The sequence below is a fragment of the Stegodyphus dumicola genome, chromosome X1 (genome assembly GCF_044657685.1).
Source record: "Stegodyphus dumicola isolate Sdum_Otavi_A_Nest chromosome X1, ASM4465768v1".
Classification (NCBI taxonomy): domain Eukaryota; kingdom Metazoa; phylum Arthropoda; class Arachnida; order Araneae; family Eresidae; genus Stegodyphus; species Stegodyphus dumicola.
This window is the reverse complement of record NC_140780.1, coordinates 98,376,125-98,403,166: the sequence shown is the minus strand read 5'-3', so window position 1 is coordinate 98,403,166 and position 27,042 is coordinate 98,376,125. Positions and strand designations below refer to the sequence as shown.

The following is a 27,042-nucleotide window of genomic DNA, read 5'->3' as shown; positions in this document are numbered from 1 at the left end:
TTATGAGAAGAACATTCAGGTCGTCATCAGAATTAATTTGAAGCCTTTATTATTATATTTTCCTTAAAAATTTTATAAAATACTCATTCTAGAATAATATAATTTTCCCCTTATCTCGCAAATAAATATTGTTGCGTTTTTTCGTTTTCTTCCGACACCAGTTGTTATGTTATTTTCTTCCTTCGCGCTCGTACGAGGTTTGTAGATTTGGAGTGAATAATGACAACACTTGATGAAGTATGGAAACACACTTTATTTAGCCAATATTAATCAGGACAGCTCCAAAGTCACTTTTTACAGTCGTCGAAGATCTACTGTAAACACGTTGGAACAATCAGTGACACAGCCTTCACACTGTCAGGCAATAACGGTGGAGATAGCTTCACTGCAAAACTCCCGACTCTGCTCAGTCGTTCTCGGAACTTCATGTATTCTCGAGACTCTCCACACTACAACTCGCGATGCACTCAACGACACACGAGCACAGCTCCCGACTCTTCAGTCGTTCCCGGAGCTCAACATGCTCTCTTGACGATGCACTAACCGCGATATACTATGAGACTCTTGTGGTGCACTCGCTGATCAACTGTCAACTCGATCGACTCCACGCGGACTAACTGATGAGAGACACACACTAACTGACTCTAGACCAGCAGGGTTTAAATAGCTTTCGGCTCGTTGTTTGAGAACATTCTGGGATAAACCGGTAAGAATTCGTTCCAGAAGGTTCTTCATCCGTCCATGGTATATTGCCAATTTTGTCACCAAATGTGGCAACCCTGCTTCCCCTTGCAATTTTATGGCAACCCTAAAACTGCTTTGCGGGGAAGCTATCTTACCGCGCCTGTACATTTCATAACAATATATATGGAAAAATATCCAAACAATCGCAGATTTTATTTAGCACAACACAATTAAAATTTTAAAATAGTATTAAAACTGTCTTTCATAAAAATTCAACGAGTAAACAACAAGAAGTAAGCAATGTTGCATTAGTCACAGGAATATAATATCTGCTGCTATTTTACTCAGCAAATTTGACTCATTTAGCATTTGTATATGTTCTACGGTCAGGTAGTGCTTTCATTTTGCCATTTTTTTTTAAAAAAAACTTTCGCTAAGCTATACAAAATATTCGTCTCAGTGCCAGAAAACTCAAAGATTAATAAAAAGGTCTCTAATGATAGAACATCTACGCCACTATAACTGATAAAAAAAATAAAATAAAAATAATAAAAATTAATAAATTAAATTAAAAGTATTCCAGAGCATCGAGAACATGTTTATTTGTTTATATAAAATGATGCAGTAAGAGCCATTATATTACTCAACACTAACGAATTAGCGATTGTGTATATTCTACGTTTAGATACTGCTTTTGTTTGCCATTAAAAAAAGATACGTTTTGCTGATGATTAAAACTATTCATCTCAAAGTAGGAAAAATCAAAGAGTAATAAAAAAAATGTCTAATGATAAAACGTTTATCCCACTGTATTGCAAAAATAAAAAGAAGTACCTCAATGCAGCGAGAGCACATGCATTTGTTTACATCAAATGACGCAGTTAAAGAGACATTACATTGCTCAACACCCACCCACGAATCTCACTCTCATTCCGATACAAAATATAAAAAATAAAAATCATAGCATTGGAATGAAGGTAAACATACTTTACTTTCGATATATTTCCCCATAACAGGCATACAGCTACATCTAGCAGCAAGAAAAAATATTAATTAAACGTTCTATCTAAAAAGTCAAATGTGGTTCCCCCGACTGGTAGAGTGAATTAAATGGCAATTCAAATATGACACATCCGGCCATGAGGTGATGTTTGCTGCTGATGCACATATGACACGCCCGTACTGAAAGGGTTAAATTGGGTGTATGAAAGGTATTTTCTCCCTTCTCTCCACATGCTTTCATGGTGTAACTGGAAGCACATTCAATGTATATTCAGGCGGTCAGGCATTCGAATTTTGACGAGGGCATTGCTCAATTTTCATGCCTCCTGAATCGATAGTCTCATTTTTGAAATCTCTGTGAATAAACAATGCTTTTGTTACATGTGATCCAGCTGATTTGGGTGTAAGCTGTTGCATGCAGCTTTGAAGTTATTTGATGTATTCAACAGCATCAGTTTCAACATTTCATGTCTCGAAAAAAAATCACCCAGAAGTTTAATTGTAGTTTTATACGCAAGTTCAGTGGGAGTGCTACCAATGCTTTCTTTGCAAGCTATTCTAACAGGCTATGAAATTCCTAAGCCATTGCTTTGAGGTTGATAAGCAGTTTTGTGTATTAGTTGTATGCCTAAGACTGTTGTTAAAGCCTTAAATAAACAAGACTAAAAATTTACATCCTTGATGAGTTGTAATAGTAGCTGGAACACCAAAGCGAGAGATCTGCTTCTGTAGACATTTCCATTACTGTTGTAGCTTGAATATGGATGATGAAAATAGCTTCTGTTCATCTAGTGAACTGATCGATAGCTGTTAGGCCGTAAGTGAGTCCATTTGAAAGTGGAAGTGGGCCAGTGAGATCTAAATGAATATGTTAAAAGCATGTAGGAGTTACACTAAATAATGATTGTGAAGGTGCTGGAGTGTATTTTCGTATTTTAGGTTTTTGGTACAGAAAACACTGTCTTGCCCAGTTTGTGACATTTTTATTGATATTTGGCCACACATATCAGCTGTGAACTAATTTTGACGTCATTCGAATGGCTGCATAAATGCAATTAAAGCACAGTTTTTGGAATGCCTTGAGAATATATGGTCTTTCTATTCCAATAGATAGATCACAATTAAATTTTGATCTAATAAGTATTTCTAAATCTAGAAGCTTAGCTTTTTTTTTTAAAATTGTTAGTATTTAATATTTCTTTTACCTCATTATTCATCATCAGTCTTTTTTTTTTTTTTTTGTGTGTGTGTGTGTGTGCCTGAGCAATTTCTTCATAATTAATAGAATCAATAATTTTAAGTATCGTGAATGTAAAATAATGCATTGGCAACAACATTAACGGTTCCTTTTATGTACTGGATATCAGTTCTGAACTGCATAATAGTCTAGTTGGCGATTTTGATGTGAGGACCATTTTTTCAAGCTTTTGTTTGGAAGCGAATATTACAGCTTTGTGATTGGTAACCACTGTAAATTTGTGTCCCTCTAGCACATTGATTTTCAAAGTGGGTGCACTCCCCCAAGGAAGCTAGGACAACATCTAAAGGGGGCATGGACCAGGCAAGCAGTACTTCCACTTATGCCTACTGCACCACCCACATCATCTCACCAAACTCTGCTTGTATCTTAGTTGGGCGAAACGTGTATGTTAAATAACAAAAGCTTTACCAAAATAGGAGTGACTGCGTTAGACTGCAGAGGGAAAAAATAAACTCCAGGTTTACTTTAGAGGGTATCTATCCAACCTTAATATTTTTTTGCCCATCCAAACTGGCAAATAATTGTCAAAGTAGATATTCCCTTGATATCTTTTTGAACATGCGTGAAATAGTAGTTGAGCTGGTGTTGAAGGTCATGTTTGTCAAGAGGTCGGCATTGTTTGAGTTCTGGATGCAAGTAGCCTGTGCTTCTAATGCGAAAATGAAGTATCAATTTGTTATTTTTTTCTTCTTTGTGAGTTTGAAAAAAATCACAAACACAATGATGATTATATTACAGTTTTGTTCCTATACAAAAGAATGGTGTAAACGAGTCACAATGTGTTATTTGTTACGAAGTATTGAATAGTGATGCTATGAGAGCTTTTCGTATGGAGAAACATTTATCAACAAAACAGGATACATTAAAAGACAAGCCAAAGGTGGAAATTTGAAATTTCCAAAATTTAGTAATATTGTATACTTTGCTCAGTCATCTGAAAAAGCTCTCAAAACTCTGTATGAGTTATCTTTAGTCATTGCAAAGGCCAGGAAAAGTCATATTATCTGAGAAGCGCTCTTCAAACCTTGACTGTTGAAAGAAGCTGGCATTGTTCTTGGACTAAAAAGTAAACAAAAGCTTTCCCAAGTATTGCTTTCTGACAACACTGTTAAACGTTGCATTTGATGATATGGCGAAAGACAAAAAATCAGTTAGTGCAGCCCGTGAAAGAATTTTGTTCGCAATACAGTGGGGCGAGAGTTCAAATGTTGCAAAACACTGTCAATTGTTAGTTGTCACTTAACTGAAGAACCTCCCCGGGGGTTGACGTAGACGTCTGCAGAGCTGGCTAGTATTTGTACCTAGGCAGTCTCAGCCAAGGAGGTATACAAATTACGAACCTAGTGGTTCTGGAGGCCTTGCAAAGGTCACATCCTAGAGCAGATGGCTCTAGTATCCCAGGGGTAGTGCCCCAGGTTTGCTGGGTCATGTCCCTCTGCAACGGGCAGCCTGAGCAACTGGCATCTAGCAAATCATAGACAACGATCAGTGTTGCATAAGCAGCACATCCCTCTCTCCAAGGTTCCAGGGCAGAGGTTGAAGCCCTATGCCTAGTTCTGCGGGATGAGGGGACTCTTAGTGGCATAAAGGGGAAAGAGGATGGCCAAGCTTTCTAGACAACTTACTGCTTCTGCAGTATCAGAGCTTGCTGTCTCACATCTCGTAACAGCGTGAACACTGTGACTTGTGGAGAACCACACACATAAATTTCTCATCTTTGTGTGTCCATCGCACAGGTACTGCATATGTATCTTTTCAAGGTATTCCTGTGAAATTTCCTGATGCTTCACATATGGACCATAGTGACTTTGATCTCTTTAAAAGAGCTCTTTCTAAGCAAAAACCAACCACAATTGATGGACTCTGGAAAGTAGTACAAAAGGAACAAAAATAAATACTCACGAAAATTTTACGAAATGTTCTCTGTCATGGAAATCATAATGCAGACTTATAATTTAGAAAAGTTATCAGATCACACATTTAAAACAATACTCATTACACTTTAAACATGAATTAAATGGCCTTGAAGTCATTCTAAAAGTGTTTAAACACCTTCTGTAAAAATATCATTGGTCAAGTCCTGTAATGGAAATATCAAAAAACTTCTGTATTCAAAACCATACTACAGGTGTTACCATTCATTAAATAATTAATAACTTGGACATTATCTTTGCAATGAAGATTTCAGCTATATAATCCTCACACATTCCATTAATCAGAAAACTTTTTTTTTGTCAAAGTGACATGGTGCTTTTTTGATTTGGCATAATTCCTCAGCTCCAGCTGTCACCAGTTCGACTTCTTTTTTGACACACCCATGCTCTTCTAATTTTTTTCCTAAAATAGATTTTTATAATTTGGGTTTTGCCAAGAGATGAACAAGCAGATGTTCCATTTTTTAAAAATAATTGGTGTGCTGCACAAAGATTGAGTTTGAATAACAGCCTCATGAAATTAAAATGTCATTCGAAGTCCAAATGGTGATGTTTTCTGCCATTTCGGCTTATTACAGATATTGCCCTCTGTTGATTGATGACTGGAGTGCTATTATAGCAGTGAAGGATTTCAGTTATATAATCGTCATTTGACATTTCTTCACATGTTCCATTAATTAAAGAATTTCGCCACCCAACTGGGATAGTGGCACATCTCATCGTACACTTCACAAATTTTTTGGCATGTTTTTGCTGCATTTTTACGTTTTTTATAGTAAAAAAGCAACACATAGTGTATTTATTTCTTCATACATTTCACTCGTTTTCAAATTCATATAACTTTTTACACGAGTAACAAATTATAAAACTATCTTCACAAACAGTGGAAGGTAAATATCACCTTTTAAGCACATGCTCGTTTGAGACAATCAAGTGAGTGTTGCTGGATATGTAGGCATTGACACCATCTAGTGGCAAAAAAGTGCGGAGACTTTTTATATGACCCAATATTTCATGGGCATGTTCTGACGTTACTGTCAGACAAATGAGAGAAGTCACAACACACACATAAAAAAGTTTCACATTTCACTCATGATATTATCCAAAAGTCTTCAAATTTGTTGCTGTCATCATCACCAAGTCATGCAGTATGGTAGCTTGTCTATAAAGAGGCTGTATCCAGCATTTCTGACACACTATGCAATTAGTACAATTGATGTCCCGTATAAATATAGCATATTCATAATCATCACTGTCTTTAAATATGGTAGCTGACCATAAACAGGCGTAGCTCCAGCATTTTCAGCAACCAGTGTGATTGGTGCCGCATATAAATAAAACATTAATATTTCAAGGCAAAATGTTCCTTTCTGTCGCTTGTAAGAACGATGCAACTGTCTTTCAAGAATAGGCATTGTAGACGTCGGCCAATGCAAGCATTTTTAAAAGTATCAACAGACCTGTCCTTTCATGACCTTGCAATGCTCAACACAATTTCAAAAATTATCAGACAGCCTTATTTCTGCACCAATTTCAAAAGCACTGCTGTAATATATGCATTAATTTCATTGGTTGATTGACAGATATAAAGTTTGTACGAGGGTTGGAACTTTAATAGTGGCAACACAGCTGAAAAAATGCTACGCAACAAAACCAAAGAATATCGCGTATACCACTTGTGAACTACATACCTACCTTACCTCTCAGCAAAAAGACTCGTCCTGCCTATGTCACGCGCATGCGGAGTGACGTGAAGAACGGATCCTTGTATTAGCTCGCGGTCTAAAGTAAGTGTTGTCAGGATGTTTTCAAAACAAGAACAACGATGTTGGAGAAAAATTTAATGTGCCTGAGGTCGTACAGTACAACAGTGTCATCCAGGGCTTTAAGAGGCTTGCGGGGAATCTGCATTGCCTTACAGAACCATAGCAAGATGGGTGAAAGCATTCAATGAAGGACACCAAAACATGCAGACATGCTGCGGCCAGGTCGTCCGAGTGTCAGCGATGCAGACGTGCAAGCTGTTGCCACACTAATGGAGAGTGATCACCGCCAAACGATTCGTCAGCTGGCCGGACAAACAGGATTAGCGCATACAACTGTGCTGCACATTCTGAAGGAACGCCTGTCCATGAGAAAAATTGCTTCACGATGGGTTCCACATCAATTGACGGAAATGCAGAAATGGCTACGATACGATGCTGCCCAAACCCACCTGGAGCACGAAGGAGATGCTTTTTTACGCCATACCATTACGCTGAATGAGACTTGGGCCCGATCGTACCAGCCAGAACTGAAACGCCAATCAAACGAATGGCGTCATCACGGGTCACCACGATGTTCGAAATTTCGTCAGAACCCCAGCAGTGTGAAAGCTATGGTGATTCTCGTGTACGAATGTGATGGTGTCATCCTTACGCATACCGTTCCCCCACAGCAGACCATCACTGTGCAGTATTAATGTTCATTTTTGGAGCACAATCTCCGACCGGCTTTGAGAAAAAAACGGCGATACTTTCTGCAGAACGCTCCTCTCATTTTGCATGACAATGCTCGGCTGCATGCAGCGCGGGCTGTGACTGATTTTCTCAAGCGATGGGGCTGGGAAGTGCTTTACCATCCACCATACTCTCCAGATCTAAACCCTTGTGACTATGACTTAATTCCTAAGATGAAGGAACCACTTCGTGGCACTCGCTTCCAAACTGTTCCTGAGATTCTTGCGGCAGTAGACCGATCCATTCAAACTATCAACAAAACAGGCGCTGCTACAGGTATTCTTTGACTTCCACATCGTTGGAAACGGGTTGTACACAATGCTGGCAACTATATTGAAGGACTGTAAAACATGGTGACATGAATCACTTTTGTATTCCTTGTAAATAAATAGTTGCCGCTATTAAAGTTCCAACCCTCGTAGGAGAAAGTAAAATGCAGATGTTATCTTTGCCAAAACTGATGACAGTTAATAATATAAAAAGCTGGATCAGATCATTAATTCTTCGGAGATAACAAGATTAAGCAATTCTTTCTTTCCAGATAGCATGATTTTTGTCACTTGTAAATTTGTAATGTGAGCTGAGTTCATATATATCCCCTGCAGTGCGTAATTGGAATCCGAGCTGAGCTCGTTGACCATCAAAGGGTTAAGGAAAAGTGCTCTGTATTTTGTTAGTTAAACTATAATTTAACCCAAACCTAGTTCTTTAGCTTCTTCCTTGCTATTCCTAACAAACAGAAACACTATATACAGCATTCCATTTCAAATGAACATTGGATCCACTTATAGTAAACTGGGCTAGGTAAACTAGAAAAATGATGCCACTTACTCCTGGATACACACAAATGTTTGAAAGCCAAAAATCAAAATGTGATTAAGCTAGCTGGCAGTTATTTAAAGACAAAGCAGCATGCAGGATGATTCATTATTATCATAATTAATGAGGTTTTTCACAAAAAATAATTCAGCTAATGGGGAAGGAAAAAAAATTATGGCACACTAGTTCTAGCTTACGAGTACAATGTGATCTGTTAAAAAATTTTTCAAAAAACATTTTATGGGATGTCCAGATAATAAGATCTTTTTCATTATTAAATGTCCAAATTTCAAACTTTGTATTGTATAAATTTTTCTTTTTACCCCTTTTACCCCAGAAGGGATTTTGCACTGAAAACTTTAAATGTCCGTTTCACTTTTTAAATTGTGACTACCAAATATTATCGCCATGTATATTAAAGAAATTAAATAATGAAGAATCTACATAATTGTGTGTATGTTTCTCGTATTATGATAAGACAACGGTACCTAGAGCCATCAAATTTTCAACAACATAATCCTCCACTGAATATAGGCATCGGGAAGCCCTAATTTGGAATTTGTTTTATTATTGATTTCATATTTTGTAAACTTTTAACAAATATTTGATTAACAAACTCAACGATTTCAAAACGAGCAATGACAACACTGTACAGGAAAAAAAAAAAAAAAAAACATTTTTATATTCAGTGCGCAAGACTGTATTTGAAATTCTAAAGATATGCTCATTTTAAAATCATTCTAGAATATTGCTGTTGAATTGAGTTTTATGGTTTAAGCGTGAAGAACGTGATATTAAATAAAAGTTACACACAAAATGTTAAATAAAACACCCCTTTGGGCGTAATATAAAATCTGAAGACTTTCAGATTTTTTTAATCATCTTTAGATGTTCTGCTTTAAAAAAATATTGATGCTATATAATTTGTGGTATCTGATATTTGTAGTAACATAGTGTTAATTCAATGGAATGAAGATATCAGAAAAACTAAGTCAGAAAAAGATTTTATATGTGTTACATTATGTTTAAAAAAATTACTTCCAGACAGTTCCAAACCTAGGCTGTTTGCTGCTTGGTACAATTACTGCCACTCCATAATTCTGCTGCCTAGTGCCTCTACTTGTGTATTCTGCAGCCTGGTGCTGCCCTGCTGGTTTCTCCAGCTGTTGTGCTAGTCTTCTTTGCAGCATGTCATATTGTGAAAGTATTTCCAGCACTTTTTATATTAAAAAGCAAAAGCCTCACCTTTTTAATTTTATGAGCTTAAAATAATTCATTACATAATGTAGAACTTAAAATGCTTTTTCATTTAAAAATATACTTTTCCCCTTCTCTCTTTTTCAAGGAAAAGATGTTTTTGAAGCATTTTACAAAAAAGATTTAGCTAAAAGGCTGTTAGTGGGTAAAAGTGCTTCTGTTGATGCTGAAAAATCAATGTTATCAAAACTAAAGCAGGAATGTGGTGCTGCTTTTACAAGCAAATTGGAAGGAATGTTTAAAGATATGGAACTATCAAAAGAATTAATGTTAGCCTTTAAACAGGTTAGTACAAATTTTATGTACTTCTTTAATATTTTAGATTATGATTGTTCATAATTATGTATTTTGTAATTAATTTAATTGATGATCCCTATGAAACAATCATTCACAATTGTAAATGTATTTAGTAATTATTCTGGTACTAATAGTTCAAAATAACTTTACAAAATGTTTTTTTTTAATCAATAACTGAGACCATTGTTAATTTTACCTGAGAATACTAGACAAAGTAGAAAAATGCCTAAAAATAAGTTTCATCATTTTTGATAGTCATATTTTAAAAATTAAGAATGAAATATAAATATTATTAAGGGTGAGAAAAGAACTGAATGAGAAAGGATATTTAAGGACAGAATATTTAACTCCCAGATTTTTACTTAAAAATATTATAGTAAGCATGTCAATCATTTAATAACCCGCTGGAAAAGATCTTAGTTTTACTATAATTAGGTCATATTGCAATATGCAGTTACCATAACTCCACTTCCATTCTCCCTGAGAAAGGCAGTGAAACATTCACTGTCTCATTGAAGTGTAGAATAGAAAGCAGTTGTTGTGACAAAATTAAACTGCTGGCCAATAAAATTGAACACAAGGAAGAAATGATATGACAAACTTCAAAATTACATGAAAGGAAGAAGAGGTTGGGAATGCAAATGATTAGTATTTTAGCCCATTTAGACGGCGCATGAAGGTGAAACAGCATCTAAAGCACTGCATAAAAGAAAACTTATGTAGTGGATTTCTCATCCGGAAAGCACTTTGTATGGTTGGAATTTTGCTCAAAATATCATACCTCCAATAATAACAAGTGCCTGCTTGCATTTGATATCGATATAGAGGGATCCTGCACCTGGAGTGATGGTTTGGGCAGCCGTTGGGTACACAACATGCACATCTCTAGTTCGGATCGATGGTAATTTGAACGCAGATTGGTACATTTCCAACATCTTGCGTCCAGTTGTTCTGCCCTTTGTTCAAAGCCTGCCAAACACAATCTTCTAACAAGATAATGCAATAGCACATATTGCACGTCGTGCCCTGACATTTCTCGATCCACAGAGTATATGTTTCCTGCCCTGGCCTGCACTGTCTCCAGATCAATCACCTATTGAAAACATCTGGTCATGGATTTCAGAAAGAGTGGCCCACCACCCTTATCCAGCTAATACGGTTGATGAAGTGTGGCATAGACTTGAAGCAGCATGAAACGAGTTGCCTGTTTCTGTCATCCAAGCCCAGTTCGACTCCATCCCTAACTAGGTAAGAGCCGTTTTAGCTGCCAGGAGTGGCAGCTGTTTCTATTAATTTCACCACTGTGAACCCCTAAACTGCTTACATATTTAATCATTTTGTCTTCATGCCATACTGTTTATGTATAACAAATATCTTTTTTGTATTTGTTTTCCTTCATGTTTTTGCAATTTTAATGGCAAGCAGTGTACTTGAATGCATTTCCAAGAAGTTTGATACTGAAGACTCATCCAAATGGTCTTCTTTTAAATTTTTAAGTCTGTTGTGCATTTTCCAAATGTTAATTTGGCATAATAATTTGAAACTTTATTTAGCCTTTCACATAACCTTATACTGTTTGGCAACACTTTTGTATGACATAGTTGTGTTCTATAATATGTTTCTCTAATGTGTGTCACCTGTAATTATTTATTACATCACTTGACTTGACTTGAAGCTGTAATAAAGCTGACTTTTTATGGGCTTCAATCCAGTGTAAAATAATGATGTATAAATGTAAGAGTATCCTTTTGGCTACCGTTTACATGTTTAGAAAACAAAAGTTACCTGGGCCGATGTAATTGTGTCTTCTATAAACAAATTTAAATAACAAAATTATTCACAATAGAAATTTCAAATTACTAATGCTCTCAAGACAAAAAAAGGAGTATTTCCTGTCATCAATGAAATTAAATTAGAGAGAGAAAATGATGTTTCAATAGTAAAATGCGAAAAAGATGACACATTTGCAATGTTTACACTCTTGTCTGCAATGGAACTTTCACAGGTCATGCTTATGGACAGCTGTTTTTCATCAAATGAAACGCATAAAAAATTTAGCTTTATCTTTAAATTGAAATCTGACTTTAACGAAATGTTGTTGGACAAATTTCATCAGCTGGAAATGGAATGTAATGAAATAGTCTTGCAGTACATTGCAGAAGTTGAAACTATTGCTCATCAAATCAAGGATTTTTTTTAAGGTATCAATGATGCAACTGTAATTAAAATTTCGGAAAAGTACTTTTATCCATCAATGATAGTAAACAAAACTTCTCAAATCTGACTGCAGAAGAAACTTCTTTATCACAATCTGAGAAAAATGAGTCTACGTATTTCACTTCTAATCGCAGTAAATTTAGGCAGAAAAAGCAATATATTGATATTCAGAAAATGAGGACAACTTTTTAAATACCAGAAGTATACATAAAGCCATAAATGCTTTGTGTGTCTTAAGAAAGTACATTACTCTCCAGAATGTATATTCAAGCCACATAGAAAAGGAACTAGTGTTCCAGAAAGAATTATAACACATTATAGTACATTTAGCAGCAAAATAGAGGAAAATGTGAAAAGAAATCATGAGCAGTGGGTTTTAGAAGGTGCATCTGCTCATACGACCTACAGTCTCAGCTACTTTTGACAGCTTGAGTGAGATAAATGGAAGTGAAACTATGTGTCTTGGTTACAATTAGAATTACCTATTAAAGGAAAAAGGTTAAAGCCTATTCATGGGAAATGACAGCAAGGAAAAATATAAAGTGTTCTCTGTGATTCAGATTTAAAGAAAAACTTTCTGTCAGAACTTGTTATTATGGGTAAAAGGGTATTAAGATAATAAAATACGAGATCGTGCTGTTATATATAACTGTGAAGTTGAGGTAGTTGGCCCAGCATTATGCTCTACAAACAAATTTTATTGTATGCTTATTAAAACTATACATAGACAACAAAAAAGATACAAACAACGCAATATTTTCCGAGGCATCAAGTCTTATCGTATCAGGTGGCTTGGACATATTTTCAGATGTGATCGCTTGAACCCTGTTAAAAATGTGACCTTTGCAAGTACAGAGGGTTCCAGGAAAAGAGGAAGACATCACACAAGATGGATAGACTGTGTGGAGGAGATCTCAAGACTTTAAAAACAATCGTTATTCGACTGTAGCAACTAATCATATCCGTTGGAGGAAGCTTTTTGAGATAGCCTTGGCCTGTTATAGGCTGTAGTGAAACTAAAGACTATTAAGCCTATAGTTTGTTCTAAAGTAAACATTTTTCACATGAATAATCTAAAAATAAGGTATGAAAGAACAGGACAAAGAAATTTGAAAGTTTGTGAACTGAGTGGTAAAGATTAATTGAAAAGCTAGACGTCTCAAAGATATTTTTTTTTTTTTATGAAAGCTGTCAGTATGGTTTGAAACATAGATTTTTATTTAGTTACATTGAATATAAAGCTATTAAACAAGCAGAATTAGTACACAATGACATTTATGGTCATATGTCTGTACAGTCAGTACACTGAACGAATTATTTCATACTAATGAAAGATGATTACAGTGATTTTAAGACTCACCGTCTTCTTAAACACTATGTGATGCTCTGCAATTGTTCAATAATTTTTCCTACCTATGTAAAAATAAATTGCTCATCATGTTAAAGCACTTTAAGTTGACAAAGGAACCAAATCCACTAATCTGCATTTCAGTGATTTTTCTAAGTAAAAAAAAAAAAAGTATTCAATTAGAAATAACAGCTCCTTATACTCCACAGTAAAATAGAAGATCTGAAAGAGAGATGCATACAGTTGTGGAAAGGCCTTGAGCCATTATGTATTTCAAAGAATTTCCTTTGTATGTATGGGCAGAAGCTGTAAATGCAGCTAATTATATTTTGAACAGAACTCCCATAACTCATGCTCGAGGTTCTAATCTGTATCAGTTATGGACTGGAAAATTTGCTTCATTTAAGCACTTTAAAATTTTTATTCAGAAGCCTTCATGCACATGCCTGATACCCTGCAAAACAAACAAACACCCAAAAACAAGGTCATATTTTTACCCTGCAAAACGAACTAACACCCAAAAACAAGGTCATATTTTTGGAGTATGAAAAAGAATCTATGAATTACCATCTTTATCATCAATCACTAAAACCATCAAAGTGTTAATAAATATTATTTTCAATGAGAAAAACACGGATTGTGCAGATGGTGTTTTGTCTAATAATCTTCCTAGCTGAAATAATGAAGATAACCATTACAACTTTTGTTCCAAAAACATTCTAAAACTCCCTGCTGATTATGAAGTGAATGTGGCAGATATTGTTCACCTGAGACATATAAAAAGGCAGTGAATCCCCCCAAGCAGATAACTGGAAAAATGCCATAGTTTAAGAATTAAATTCTACATGGGATCGTGTATAATGACTCAAAGAAAATGGGGCAGTTCTGTATCTTCTCTTCTACTTGGCTGATTGATGACACTTATATAGCATTTTTCATGTTTCAAAAGTGCAACTTAAGCTATGTGTTAGATGTATACAGGGCGTTTCAAAATTTATCATTCAAATTTCGTGGGGAGGTAGGGAAGACATCAGGGAACTGATTTCACATGGGAAAGTATGTCTGCAAATATGCATGAGGGCGCTGTGTGTACCCAACCAGCGTACAGCTAGCCCAAACACACCCGCTGTCATCAGTGAATGAGCTGACTTACTAGTGATAAGATGAATTGCTTTATGCATCTCGCATATGGAGCAGCTGATGAAAGCAGGTGCCGAGTTAGACAAGTTTACGAAGACCAATACCCCAGCAGAAAAATTTCGCAGCATCAAATGTTTGCACGTGTGCAGTGCAATCTCTATGCAAGTGTCATTCACTGCGCAGCAACATGCAGGATATGGAGAGAAGACTACTATCGTGGACTGTCAACATTGCAGAACATGTCCTACAGTCCATCGAAGATAATGTGAATACCAGCACACAAGCTATTGCTCAGCAGCGTGGGGTCTCTCACTTAGCAGTGTGGCGGATACTGCACAAGGAACGTGTGCATCCTTACCTGTAAAGTGTGCAGTTACTGCATCCTGATGATTATCTGAAGCATGTGAAACTTACACAATGGTTCATGCAGAAAGGTACCGTGAATCCCAGTTTTCCATCTTCTGTCCTTTCTACAGATGAAGCTTCGTTCACTGGTGAAGGTGTGTTCAGTACACACAATTCACATGTGTGGACTTGTGACAGCCCGCATGGTAACAAAAACTCGCACTGCTCAATATTGTTTTGCCATAAATGTGTGGGCTGGAATCATTGGTGACTGTTTGTTATGACCTTACTTGCTACTGCATCGAATGAACAGCCAGAAATACCTAGTCTTTCTCGAGTCTGTGTTACCGACTTTTCTGGTCGCTGTTCTTGTGCATATTCACAGAGATATGTGGTATCTGCATGACAGGGCTCCAGCCCATAGCACAACTGATATGCATGATTACCTGAATCGAACATTCGAAGCTTGATGGATGGGCAGAGTTGGACCGACTGCTTGGCCACCCAGGTCACCTGATTTATCGTCTATGAATTTCCTTTTCGTGGGGAGCCATGAAAGAACCTGTGTGTGAGACTCCCATTGACAGCTAAATGGACATTGTTGCATGAATAGTGGCCACCACAAGAATTGTCTGCGATATGCCAGGTGTTTTTGAATATGTTCGGCATTCAGTGCAATGACACTGTGAATCCTGTGTTCATGTAAATGGTAGTAATTTTGAGCACCTGCTGTGAACCTTTAATGTGTTGGAATAAAGGTCACGTCGTTCCCACTTAACTGTACTACGAGGGCCATCCAGGAAGTAGATTACGTTTCCGTCTGTATCCGCTAGGGGCGGGGCTAGCGCGGCCATCTTGGGGTCAGAGCGTTGCGCAGCTCAGTCTGCATCTAGCCGTGCTAGTGAGAGGTTCGTGCTGTGCTCCGTTCAGATACTGTGACGGTTTGAAATGTCTGCGTTAATTGAAAATCCCGCGAGCTGCGAGGTGCGCTCAGTAATAAGGTTTCTGACTGCAAAAAACTGTAAACCGATAGAAATCTATCGGCAGCTTCGTGAAGTGTATGGGGACAACATTATCACTGAAGGTGGAGTGCGTCAGTGGGTCATAAGATTTCAAAATGGCCGAACCAATGTTCACGACGAAGATCGAAGTGGGAGACCCAGCATAGTGACCGCCGAACTTCTCGAAAAAGTCGATGCTAAAGTCCGTGAAAATCGAAATTTCACAATAATGGAACTTTCTTTGAGTTTTCCACAAATTTCGCGAAGTTTGTTGCACGAAATCATCAGCGAAAAGCTTGGTTACCACAAGTTTTGTGCAAGATTGAAGGCAAGAAGAGGTAACGAAGTGGTTGAAGGCGCAGGCGGCCGAATTTTTCGACGAAGGAATTTCCAAGCTCGTACATCGCTACGATAAATGCCTTAATTTGTATGGTGACTATGTAGAAAAGTAGTATTTGAGTGTGGCTTTCATCTGTATATAATAAAATTTGTTTCCTATACTTTGTTTATTTTTTTATTCCAAAACGTAATCTACTTTCTGGATAGCCCTCGTATTTCCTTGTGTTAACTTTACTTCTCCATTTTGTCTATTTCCTTGTCCATGTAGATGATGTTTGCTGATATACTTTCCTATGGAAAATCGATTTCCTGACCCCACGAAATCGAGCGATAAGTTTTGAAACACCCTGTATATATCATTGCTCTAATATGTGTATTTTGACACAAAATCATACTTTTCTTGAAATGATACACTGTTTTTCCCCCCTGTATTTTAGTTCTACACCTTGAATTGTGCCAAATTGCCAAGTTTTGTAAAAATCGCAAGTTTTTCGAACAAAATTTAAGCTATAACCAATAAAAATGTTAAACTTGTCTTGAAGAAAATGTATTTCTAGGCCTGCCTACAAAAAGTTTTTATTCAAAATTTCTGAAGATAAACATGAAATTATATATTGGTCCATTTCAAAATTTGCCATGTTATGAGTAATGATAACACCAAATGTGGTTTATGCATTTTGTTGCAATATTCAATGAATTACAAAAATTTTCAACATAAAATTTCCAAATAATCTTTTACTGAGGACTGTTCATGTGGAATATCTTTTTTCTCATTTTTATTAATAATGCCTAATAAATATTTACTAATAATATATGAAAAGTTGTTTTTTAAATTTATAAAGAATATTAATAAAAAATTTAAAGGTTTTCTAAGAGTAAATTTTTACCTTCACCATTCTATCACATGCTGTTTTACTTATTTTATATACAATGAAATTTATTTGCAGATTTCCAAATTGTGCATCATATATGTATTTAGTACTTCCAACAATATACTAAAAATATTATAAATAAAAACATGCTCTCTTGTACCACAAAAATGTTTTACAGTAAGAGGGTTTTTTTTTTTTTTTTTTTTTTAATGCAGCAAAAGCAACGAATAAAAAAGATTCTAAAGAAGTTTTATTTGCAAAGATATTTTGTGGCATTAAATACATGGTATAACTGAAGTGTCATAAATCCAAGCTCTGTTAGCTTCTTAAATATTTTATTCTTCTCCTTTAAAATTCACATTACACTGAAAGTATGTGTATTGGTATTCTGATAGAAAACCTCATTGTTAAAGTGCATTCATATTTTTTTTATTCACATTATAAAAAGAAAGAATTGCCAGTCATGGAGAAGCATAAAATCAGAGATAAAACATCCACAGAATTCCTGTCCCATTGTTGACACTTTTCCTTCATATTCTGTCTTCTTCAACACTTTTTAAAACATTGCTTATCCTTACATCTTTTTGTCAGTTATATCAGTCAATTTACATTTCTAAAAATTCTTCTCTTTTTTTAAACTTTTCCTTACTGCTGACATTTACCATTTTTGAAGTCTTGTCTTGCTATGACCACATTCTCAAAAGCTGTTGCAACAGCCTCAAAAAACACCCAGACTGGCTCATATGTCACAGCAAAGAGCCCACAATATGTAGCTTTAGTGTGTGTCATCTTCAGAGAGGTGTTACACTCCCACCGTCTCTACAAACAGGCAATTTATGACCATGTTAGAATGACCTGTGGTAAATTCCAATGTCAGCAATTTCATTTATCATAGGTGATCACTGAATAAGATCTTTACATTTGGGCATGATTTTTTTTTTATTATTATTATTTTGTTATCTGCTAATAGGATGTAGCATCATCCATACTTTATCACTTGGTTTGTAGGAAGATTTTTATTATTGACAATCATAATGTATTTTTTGCTTGACTTTCTTCTGTTCAACATGATCTTTAATCTCTGCAGTTAAATGCATAAATCATTTCAGATTTCAGGTTATCTCAGCCACAAAATGATTATTGTTGATTAGTGCTCTCATGTCATGGGTAACATCATTCTTTTTTTCTTAACTTGTTGCCAAACTACACCAAATTGCGAAGGTTCTATTAAAATGGCGCAGAATCTTGATGATTCTTTAAAACTTCCTTGAATTAGGATCATTCATTTAAAACTGCATAGAATTAGGTTCGCTCTTTTCAAACTTCATTAAATGGGAATGATTCACATAATTATTGATGCACAGAATCAGGATAATTCTCCAAAACTTCACTGAAACAGGATGATTCATGTAACAGCATAGAATTGGGATTATTCCTCAAAATTTCTCTGAATCAAGATGGTTCACTCAAAACTGCATAAAATCTGGGTGATTCAACTAGACTTTGAATTGGATCATCTTCCCACCAGTTAATATGCACTTTATCTTGAGAATAAGTATGTATACTCAGCCGTTTTGCATATTCTCCAGATTTGTCTCCTTATGATTATTTTCACTTCTTAAAAATTTAAGCATTCATTCAAATTAAAGTTTTTTGATGTGGAAGAGATAAAAGGAATGCATTATTTCTGCTGTTAAGAGCCATGCCAAAAACAAACCTAAGCCTTTACAAGCTTTCTTTTTAATTTCCTGTCCTATTTGTATTAAGACAGCAAGTTGCATCAATATAAAGTGTGCAGCATTTCTATTTTTTAATACACTCTGATTATTTAATTGCCATACTGTTAATATGTACTAAAACTTTGATTAAAATAGTTATTTGAAATTTTTTGGTAGAATGTTGTTGGAACTCGAGATTTGATGGTAAGTAACTCAAAGTGAATATCAAAACATGCTATTCGAAACTGATACTAATTCACAGTCAAATTTTCAATATTCGTTTTTCGATAGGTGTCTTCCTTCAATTTTGACTTGTTGAAACTTGACTATATTTGGGTTGTCTATAAAAGCGGAAATCTTACGTATGATACCTATATCATTGCGCATAGTTTCAAACTAAGTATTTAACAATATAAACTAAGTTTACTAGTTTGACAGTTTTATGAAATATAAGTTTTTATTGTAACCCTCTTACAGAGAATGTTTCAAAGAGATAGCTTTTCGTCATAGTACTACAAATAATTTTAATAAATGTGCTCTTTATTATGTCATTTACTGGTCTTAAAAGTTGGTAACAATTATATGACTTTTATAGATATATTATATGACATATTATTTTCACAATTATATATTTGCACCCAATATTAAGATGAGATCACTAGATGGAACATAATAAATGTTGGACTCTGTTGACCTTCAGTCATTTGGTAAACATGCTTTAAACTCAGTTCTTTGACCTCCAGGTTTTACTTTAAGATTAATTTCCTGTTAAAATGTCTAAAAAATGAAAAGGAGTCTCTTTACAAGATGCAATTAAAGTTTTAAAAGCAACTGATAAGAATATAAAAGTTTATGGAAATATAACTATTGGAAAAACCTGAGTATTCTTGTGTCAACAATGAAACAAAAGGTTCTGAAAGAACAAAAAATAATGGTTTGCAGAAAATCACTTCAAAGAAATTGTGTATTCAAGGCAAAATGTCTGGAGGTTTTAAATATATTTTGCTGAGGTTTTCACACATTGTAGTACTTCAGATATTCCAGTGAACAGGCCAGTGTTAGCAAAAAAGGCACAAGAAATAACATCATGAAGGGGAACTGTTTTCATGGATGAGTTTGTATATGATGAAGCTAGTCTTTTCTTTTGTCTGTTGCCTTCAAAATGTCTAGTCTCTTAAAATGTTCAATATCATGGAAAAAATCGCTTCATATTTTTACTCTGAACAAATATTGATGAAATGGAAGGGGAAAAAACATATTAACATATAGCAAATTAAAAACAGCGGATGGTTGCAGATATATTTACAAATTGCCTCAAGAAAATCTTTCAAGACATTTTAAGTTGTCTTGAGGCAAGTAAGATTTTATTTTTATTGGTTTTTCACATATTCTGTTCTGCACTTCCTTGCATAAATGCTTTTCAGTGAGACAATTAACATGTTTTTTGAGTGCACGCAAACATGATAAAAAATTTTGCATGTTTCTTGACTTTTATTTTTGGTGTTGTTTAAGACACCATTTTCTGTTTTTATAGCCTAAGTTTTTTAGAGGTTTTACTCAATTTTAGGCATAGGTAAAAAGAAATTTAAACTGTCCACAGAAAACAGATAAAAACACTACAGTACATCAGCATAAATGGCAAAAAGGGAAAAAAAAAAAAAAAAAAAACAGTTTTGGAAACTAACAAAAAAATGCTATATGTATATTTTAAAAAAAAGTTTGGTGTCTGAAAAAAAAAAGCAATAAAAATTGTCATAGTTCATGACGTTGGAAGCTGAACCTGAGTGATTCCTGGACTTTAAACAGAAAAGTGATAAAAATATCAGATTGAGGATAAAAGTATCGGACTTTTTCTGGGGGGCAGGAGATTCTTGATGGTGATTTGTACAACTGCCTATATTGCCAGTACATTGAGCTAGCACTGTTCACCAACAACCATGCAAAGATTCGATAGTGTAAAATACAAGCAAGCTGTATTTGCACAAATCAACATAAAAACTTCAATTCTCTGCATGGAATCTTTTCTAGGCTTAAACTAGGCAAAAAATTTTGGTGTATCTGCTGAAGAAATCCCTTACGTATGAAACAAACCTCTAAATGTTGGAACAGCATTTTCTGAATTCTTAATTAGCTTCAGTTTCAACCAGTGTTCTACTGTTTCATATCTCTTTAGCACTATTTTTCGAGAAAAGAAAGTATTTATTAATTTATATGTGGATGATGCTTTATTGTTTTCTAAAGGAAAAAATATATCATTTGAAATTGTAAATGTCCCAAGGAAGAAATTTGAGCAACATTTCATGAAACAGAGTGTTTTATTGGAATTTAAATTTATTGTAAAGCAGAAGACTCAATTTTCATTAATTCAGAAAACTATATGAAGTACATTCGGAAGTGTCACCTAAAACTATTTGGCACTGTAGAAAACAATAGAACTTGGAAATCGGGCTATGGTTATAGTATTTCAAATTGACGAGAAATGCATTAAGTAGTCCAAACAAGAAGAATTTGAGAAAATAAATAAAGAATAAAAGCTTTTTGTTTGTTTGTTGTTTGAGAACCTTTGTTTCAGGCTCGTGAAATAAAAGGAATTATTCTTCAGAACCAAAGCAACAGTTGGACTGCTTCCGTAGATAGGCATGGAAAAAATATAGCTTTTTTAGGTACACATCTAAGAAAATTAAGAACAAAACTTTAATACAGGGCAAGTAATTAATATGGATGGAATACTCGTTACTTTTGACACTCCTCTGAGCAGAACTGTTCATTCAACACTTGAAAAAAAAAAACTGTTTCTGTGTTAAGAACTGGGAATGAAAAAAAAATTTTTATTGTGTTTTCTGTAGTACCACCTTATGAAGAAAAGTTAACGCCTTTAATAATTTTCAAAAGAAAAACAGCTCCAAAAAGAAAATTTTGGTGTGATTATATGTGCCAACAGAAAAGCATGGAAGTATGAAGAAATTATGTTGTATAGTCTGAAAGAAATTTATCAAAAAGGAAAGGTGCCTTTTTCCAACTTCAGGAACTCATTTTTATGTATTCAGTGTGATCCCATTTAGTGGATGCCATTAAATCTGAAGTTAAAAAAAAATAGCACAGATGTCTCAGTTTTACCAAATTGGCTTATAAAAATTTTACAGCAACTAGATCTCACCATCAGTAGAATTCCCAAGCTACGAAAGTAATGGGAGGAAGTGTTGCAAAGCAGACTTCATTTCTTCACAAATTCCAAAGGCTTCATATGAGAAGGCTGCCTTATTTGTCAATAAAGCATGGCAATCAGTCCAAGTTGATATGATTCTATCAATCGAAAATCATCAAAAAAAGAAAATGAAGATAGTTATTTTTTAAGAAGGGATTTATATCAGAGTGATGAAAGACACTTGATGGTCATTAGTTAAGTTTATTTCGATCTGACTGTAAAGAATCATATTTTGAAGGTTTTATATAAAAAAGTGTAGTATAGTTTAGTTATAAAATTCTGTTTGATTATCTGTTTTGCATTTTCTTTTCCATAATATGGTAATTTATGGTGGTAAACAAAGTTTACTGAACCCATAAAAATAATATCTATAAAAATCAGCAGAGTTCGTTTTTGGAAAACCCAAGGTAAGGTACTCGTTTATTTTTTATTTATTTATATGTTCCTGTATATAGTTATGTTTTAAATTTTATAAAATGTTATCAATGATTTTTACATCAGAGTGGATGGGAATTACTGAATAAATAAATATTAAGTGCTCTATTTCAAAATGCTTTTCTGCGGTGTATCTGATCTGAAGAACTTTAATTTTTTTTAGTAAATTATGCATGTGGCATATGTATCAGAGCAGCTTATTTATCCGAAATTATGATAATTTAAAAGCTGGAGTTTCTTGTTCCACAGTATGAAGAGTATGGTGAAAATGCACTCATAATAGAAAAAGAGTAATCAAGTAAACTGTAAGGGGCATACAGCCTTTATTGATCATAATCTTCAAGAACTCAGCCATAAAATTTGTAGTACCTTGCCTCAGGTACCACCTAATTTAATATCACAATGGCTCGGGTGATCATCCAGTTTAATGAAAGCTATAGTCTGACAATCAGTAGGTGAAGTGTGTTGTGCAACCTTCAGGGTGTCAGAAACTGAAGACCCATTGAGAGTACCACTTTTCATTTCCAACCACCACCAACTCTTGGCATCTTACATTGTCCTTAGAATACTGACTGATTCATCAACAGTTGAAAATAACATGGGGTAATGAATTTTGATTCTGGCTGCAGAATGCAGTTGGCTAAGAATATGGCACCAGTCTTATGAAATCATGGATCCCATGTGCTTGGTTGGAATTTTGTGCCTGAAGTGATGGTTCAGGGCCTTTTTTGTGTGTGTGCATTGTTTTGGTGGTACATGTACCAAACACCATCACTGCATCTAAGTACATAATTCTCCTGACAATCTGTAATTAATCCCTTCGTGCTTTTTGACATCTTTTTGAGAATGGAGTGCACCAAAAGGACTGTTGCTCCTGTCACAATTCGTACTTAGTAGTCACATGGTTTGAAAGGTATTCCACTCAATTCTCCCGACTGAAATGGCAGTGAAAAGCCACACCTAAATACCCATGAACATATTTGGGATACTTTGGAAAAAATGTACATCATCTATCACTAGTATCCTTAACTAATTTATGGAAATTTTTAAAAGTCATTTAGCAGGCTCTGCCTTTGGAATATTTTTGTAGATGTGGAGTCCATTAGTAATCATGTGTCAGCTGTTATCAAAGCCAAAGAAGTGCCAACGTTATACTAAACAGGTATCCCTAATTCAGTAAGATTTCAGTGTATGTTTTACATTAAAACTGTAGAGAATAACACTTTTGTATTTTATTTTAAATGATGACAGGATGCTATCATGGCACATTTGCCGACTGATTGACAAAGCAGGGATTTAAGTATCACCCTATGCTTGAATTTTCGCATTTTCAGGCTGCCTGAGATTAAAAGCAAAGTTCCTGTTATGTTCCTGCTATCCTGCTATAAAGCATGGCCCGAAATTAAAGCCTTGAGAACAAACAGCCCTTGGAGTATGATTTTGAATATGAAGTCTGTCCATCATTATACTATATCTGTTAATAAGCCATGTATGTCTTGTTTTCAATCTTTTTTTGGCATAAAACTGATCCATTAACAGTTGCTTGAGTCTTACTTGTCCATCAACGGTCTTGCTTTGAGTCCTCCTGTGTTAGAAAGAAAGTGTTCAGTTGATTTGCCCTCTAATTATCACAATTTTGCCTCAAAAAGAAAGAAAGTAAATGGGGCAGTGTGATACTGGATTTTTGCCTGCCTCTGCTTTACTTAATGAAAAGCACCAGTGTCTCCTGTTTTTAAGACAAATGTTTAGAATAGTCATAAAGCTTCATTATTGAGAGGGATTTTGATAATTATTCCCTCAAAAGAATGATCAGTTATCAGAGCTTTGCATTTATTTATCTTGTAGAAAACATTTTTGATCTCATGGCCTACGAAGACTTATTATTTGGAGTATTGGTGAATCTGACAATATCTCGTTATATTGGCTGGGGAAGGTATAGCATTAATCTAAAAAGTGGAAATTTTACAGCATATTGGTTCTACCACCATGGTTGTAAGAGTACCCTCATTTTTCAGTGCAGACAAGATTTGTAATGTTGCAAAAGTGTAAAAAATTCTGAGAGGATTTGCCTAATTCAGCTTCTGGTGCTGCTCATCTCAGGATTGTTTCATAACAAAATTTATTAATTTCTACCCTTCATCCAGTAATTTTTTATATTCCATTTTGAGCATTTATCATTATTGCTAGTTTTGATTGCATCTTTGAAACTTCATGTTTTCCAATGTAGCTGCACTTCATTTTTGCCAGTATCAGCTGCACTGATAAATTCTTGGTTCATCAGTTGATTTTTCTTAGACACTTTTTTGTTTTAATTGTATTGTTTTTAAAAATTTGTAGAATATTATTCATGATATCGTTTATGCAGTTATTTATATCGTGCACAATTTTATTCTTGTGTTTTTATTATATTGTTTAAAATAGAGAAAAAGATCTACTTTAAATTTAAACCAACCAACGTTTTCAGTCTAGTTATCAGCAGTTGCATAAGCAAAAGTAAAGCAGGCGTTTAGAATTATTTTTTTTTTTGGAAAAATTAACAATGGTAATGAGAGAAATTTAGAAATTAGGGTAAAATTATTTGAATAAATAAACTTGTTGTGTATTTCCACTGGCTGTAACCACGTTACTGTGCAGGCAAAAATGAAAAAAAAAAAAAAAAGGACCTTTTGGTGCTATTCTGATACATAAACTTTATGCTCTGCAATGCGTTATGGATCTCTCACCCCTCCCACACACACAAGAAATTGGTAGAGAAGGATTGACATCAGTGTGTTACAGCAGTTTCTGTCTTAGAAGATACACAAATTTTAGCAATGTGATCATAAAACACCTCAACAGACCTGATACATTAGTATCGTAGTGATCACCTGGTTCGGTGAAACATTGGTAGTTGCTTGCTCGTGTTGCCATATATTAACACCGGTGATAAGTGCTGCATCGCATGAACGCAACTGGAACCTGGGTCTGTTATTTACAAGTAGAATTCCTTTTTCCTAGCCCAAAAGAGCTCCATTGTGCTAGCTTCAAGAATTCCATCTCTTTCAAATTTGCGAACATTAAGTTGTTCTTGAGATTGCTATACACTCCCCACCCAAGCATCCACGATATGATATGAGGAGAACCCCATTTTTGTTGGCTGTATGTCGCCATTAGGTTGTGGGGTGGAGCGTGTGACATAGTTCATCATGTGTCTGCAGTGGAGGGAGGAGTCTGTAGTTCTTTGGGTCACCAGTGTAGCGATCACGTGGTTCGGTGAAGCTTTGGTAGTTGCTTGCTCATGTCGCCATCTATTAACGCCAGTGAGAAGTGCTGCATCGCATAACTGAGACCAGAAGCTGGGTAGGTTATTTACGAGTAGAATTCTTTACCGCTTGCCCAAAAGAGTTTTGTTGTGCTAGTTTCAAGAATTTCAACTTTTTCAAATTTGCAAGCGTTCAGTTGTACTCATCACTACAGTATGATGTTGCACTCACAATGCAGGTGTTGATTTCATATAAACCACGATATTTACCGCTTTTTGTGGACCTTTATCAGTATACACTTTGATATGGAACATACCAGTCTCATTATTTCCATCATAAGACAACATTTAGCATGCTAAAATGCAATCACTTTTTTCACCATTCAGTAATATTTGTTTTTTGGCCCATTTTAAAAAATGTACGTTTAAATGTAAAAAAATGTATGTTTAAATAATGAAATTACTGTTACCAGTTGCAAAATCTGTGGATCCCAATGGAAACTTCCTTGGTATTTGTCTCTTGATCCTCTTTATTCAGTGCCATCTGCAAGTGCATGTAGTATGACCACATTAAATGTAATGGGATGATTTATTGTTTTGTTCTCCAAGCTTTATTTAATTATAAATTATAGAAATCATCCATATATCTCTAGCAAGTGTTTAATAATGTTAAAATATATGCATTAAGCAGACATTTCAATAGTAGCATTTCTGTTACTAATTTTGTATGAAGTGTGTACAATTAAGTACATCTATTTAAAAACTTAAACTATGGTTTCAGAATACAGTTCAGAACAATGAGATGAAAGAACATACTTTTCTTTTGAACACTTAAACTACCATTTAATGTACTCCATTCTTTCTTTATTAAGCTAGAATGAAGTAACGATTGTTGTGTATTGAGCAAACTGTCACTTTGAAACGAGTATTTTTATAAATACTTTAAGAAAAGATTGAAAAAAGATAAAACTGCTGGATGCTTTATGTGTGGTATGTTAAGGTGTTAGTTGGTATATGTAATGTTAAAATCATCTTTAACATTACATATAATTTATATAGAGTGCTCACCAAGCCTGCATACATTCTTTATGGTGAGATTCCTCCTTTAAAATGCATAAAAAGGACTCGAGAACTAACCATTGCAACCCTTAGTTTTTGAGAAAAAAGAAAAAGAGAAACTATGATATCACATCCGGTGCATATTAAGTAAACTATGTACAGTACAAAGTCCAAGATCTGGATATATATGTGGAATGATCTAAAATGCGGACCTCAAAGGCCACTACCAACTTAATTTTGTGTGTGTGTGTGCTTTATGCATGTGCATTTGATTCCCCTCCCCCCTCCATGCATAGTAAAACATGTGGAGAGTTCCAATTCTTAACTCACTTCAGCACTAAATAAAATCCCTCGTTATTGAAGAAAACTG

At 34.9% G+C, this 27,042-nt stretch overlaps 1 protein-coding gene across 2 annotated transcripts in view; it reads left to right on the top strand.

The window, feature by feature from the left end:
- Positions 1-27,042, top strand: part of LOC118181390 (cullin-4A-like) — a 201,322-nt gene that overhangs the window by 131,748 nt on the left and 42,532 nt on the right. For both annotated transcript variants that reach the window (XM_085807730.1, XM_085807729.1), the window contains one exon: positions 9,544-9,740. In XM_085807730.1, coding sequence (XP_085663856.1) covers positions 9,544-9,740 — 197 coding nt within the window. The remainder of the gene's footprint in view (positions 1-9,543; positions 9,741-27,042) is intronic.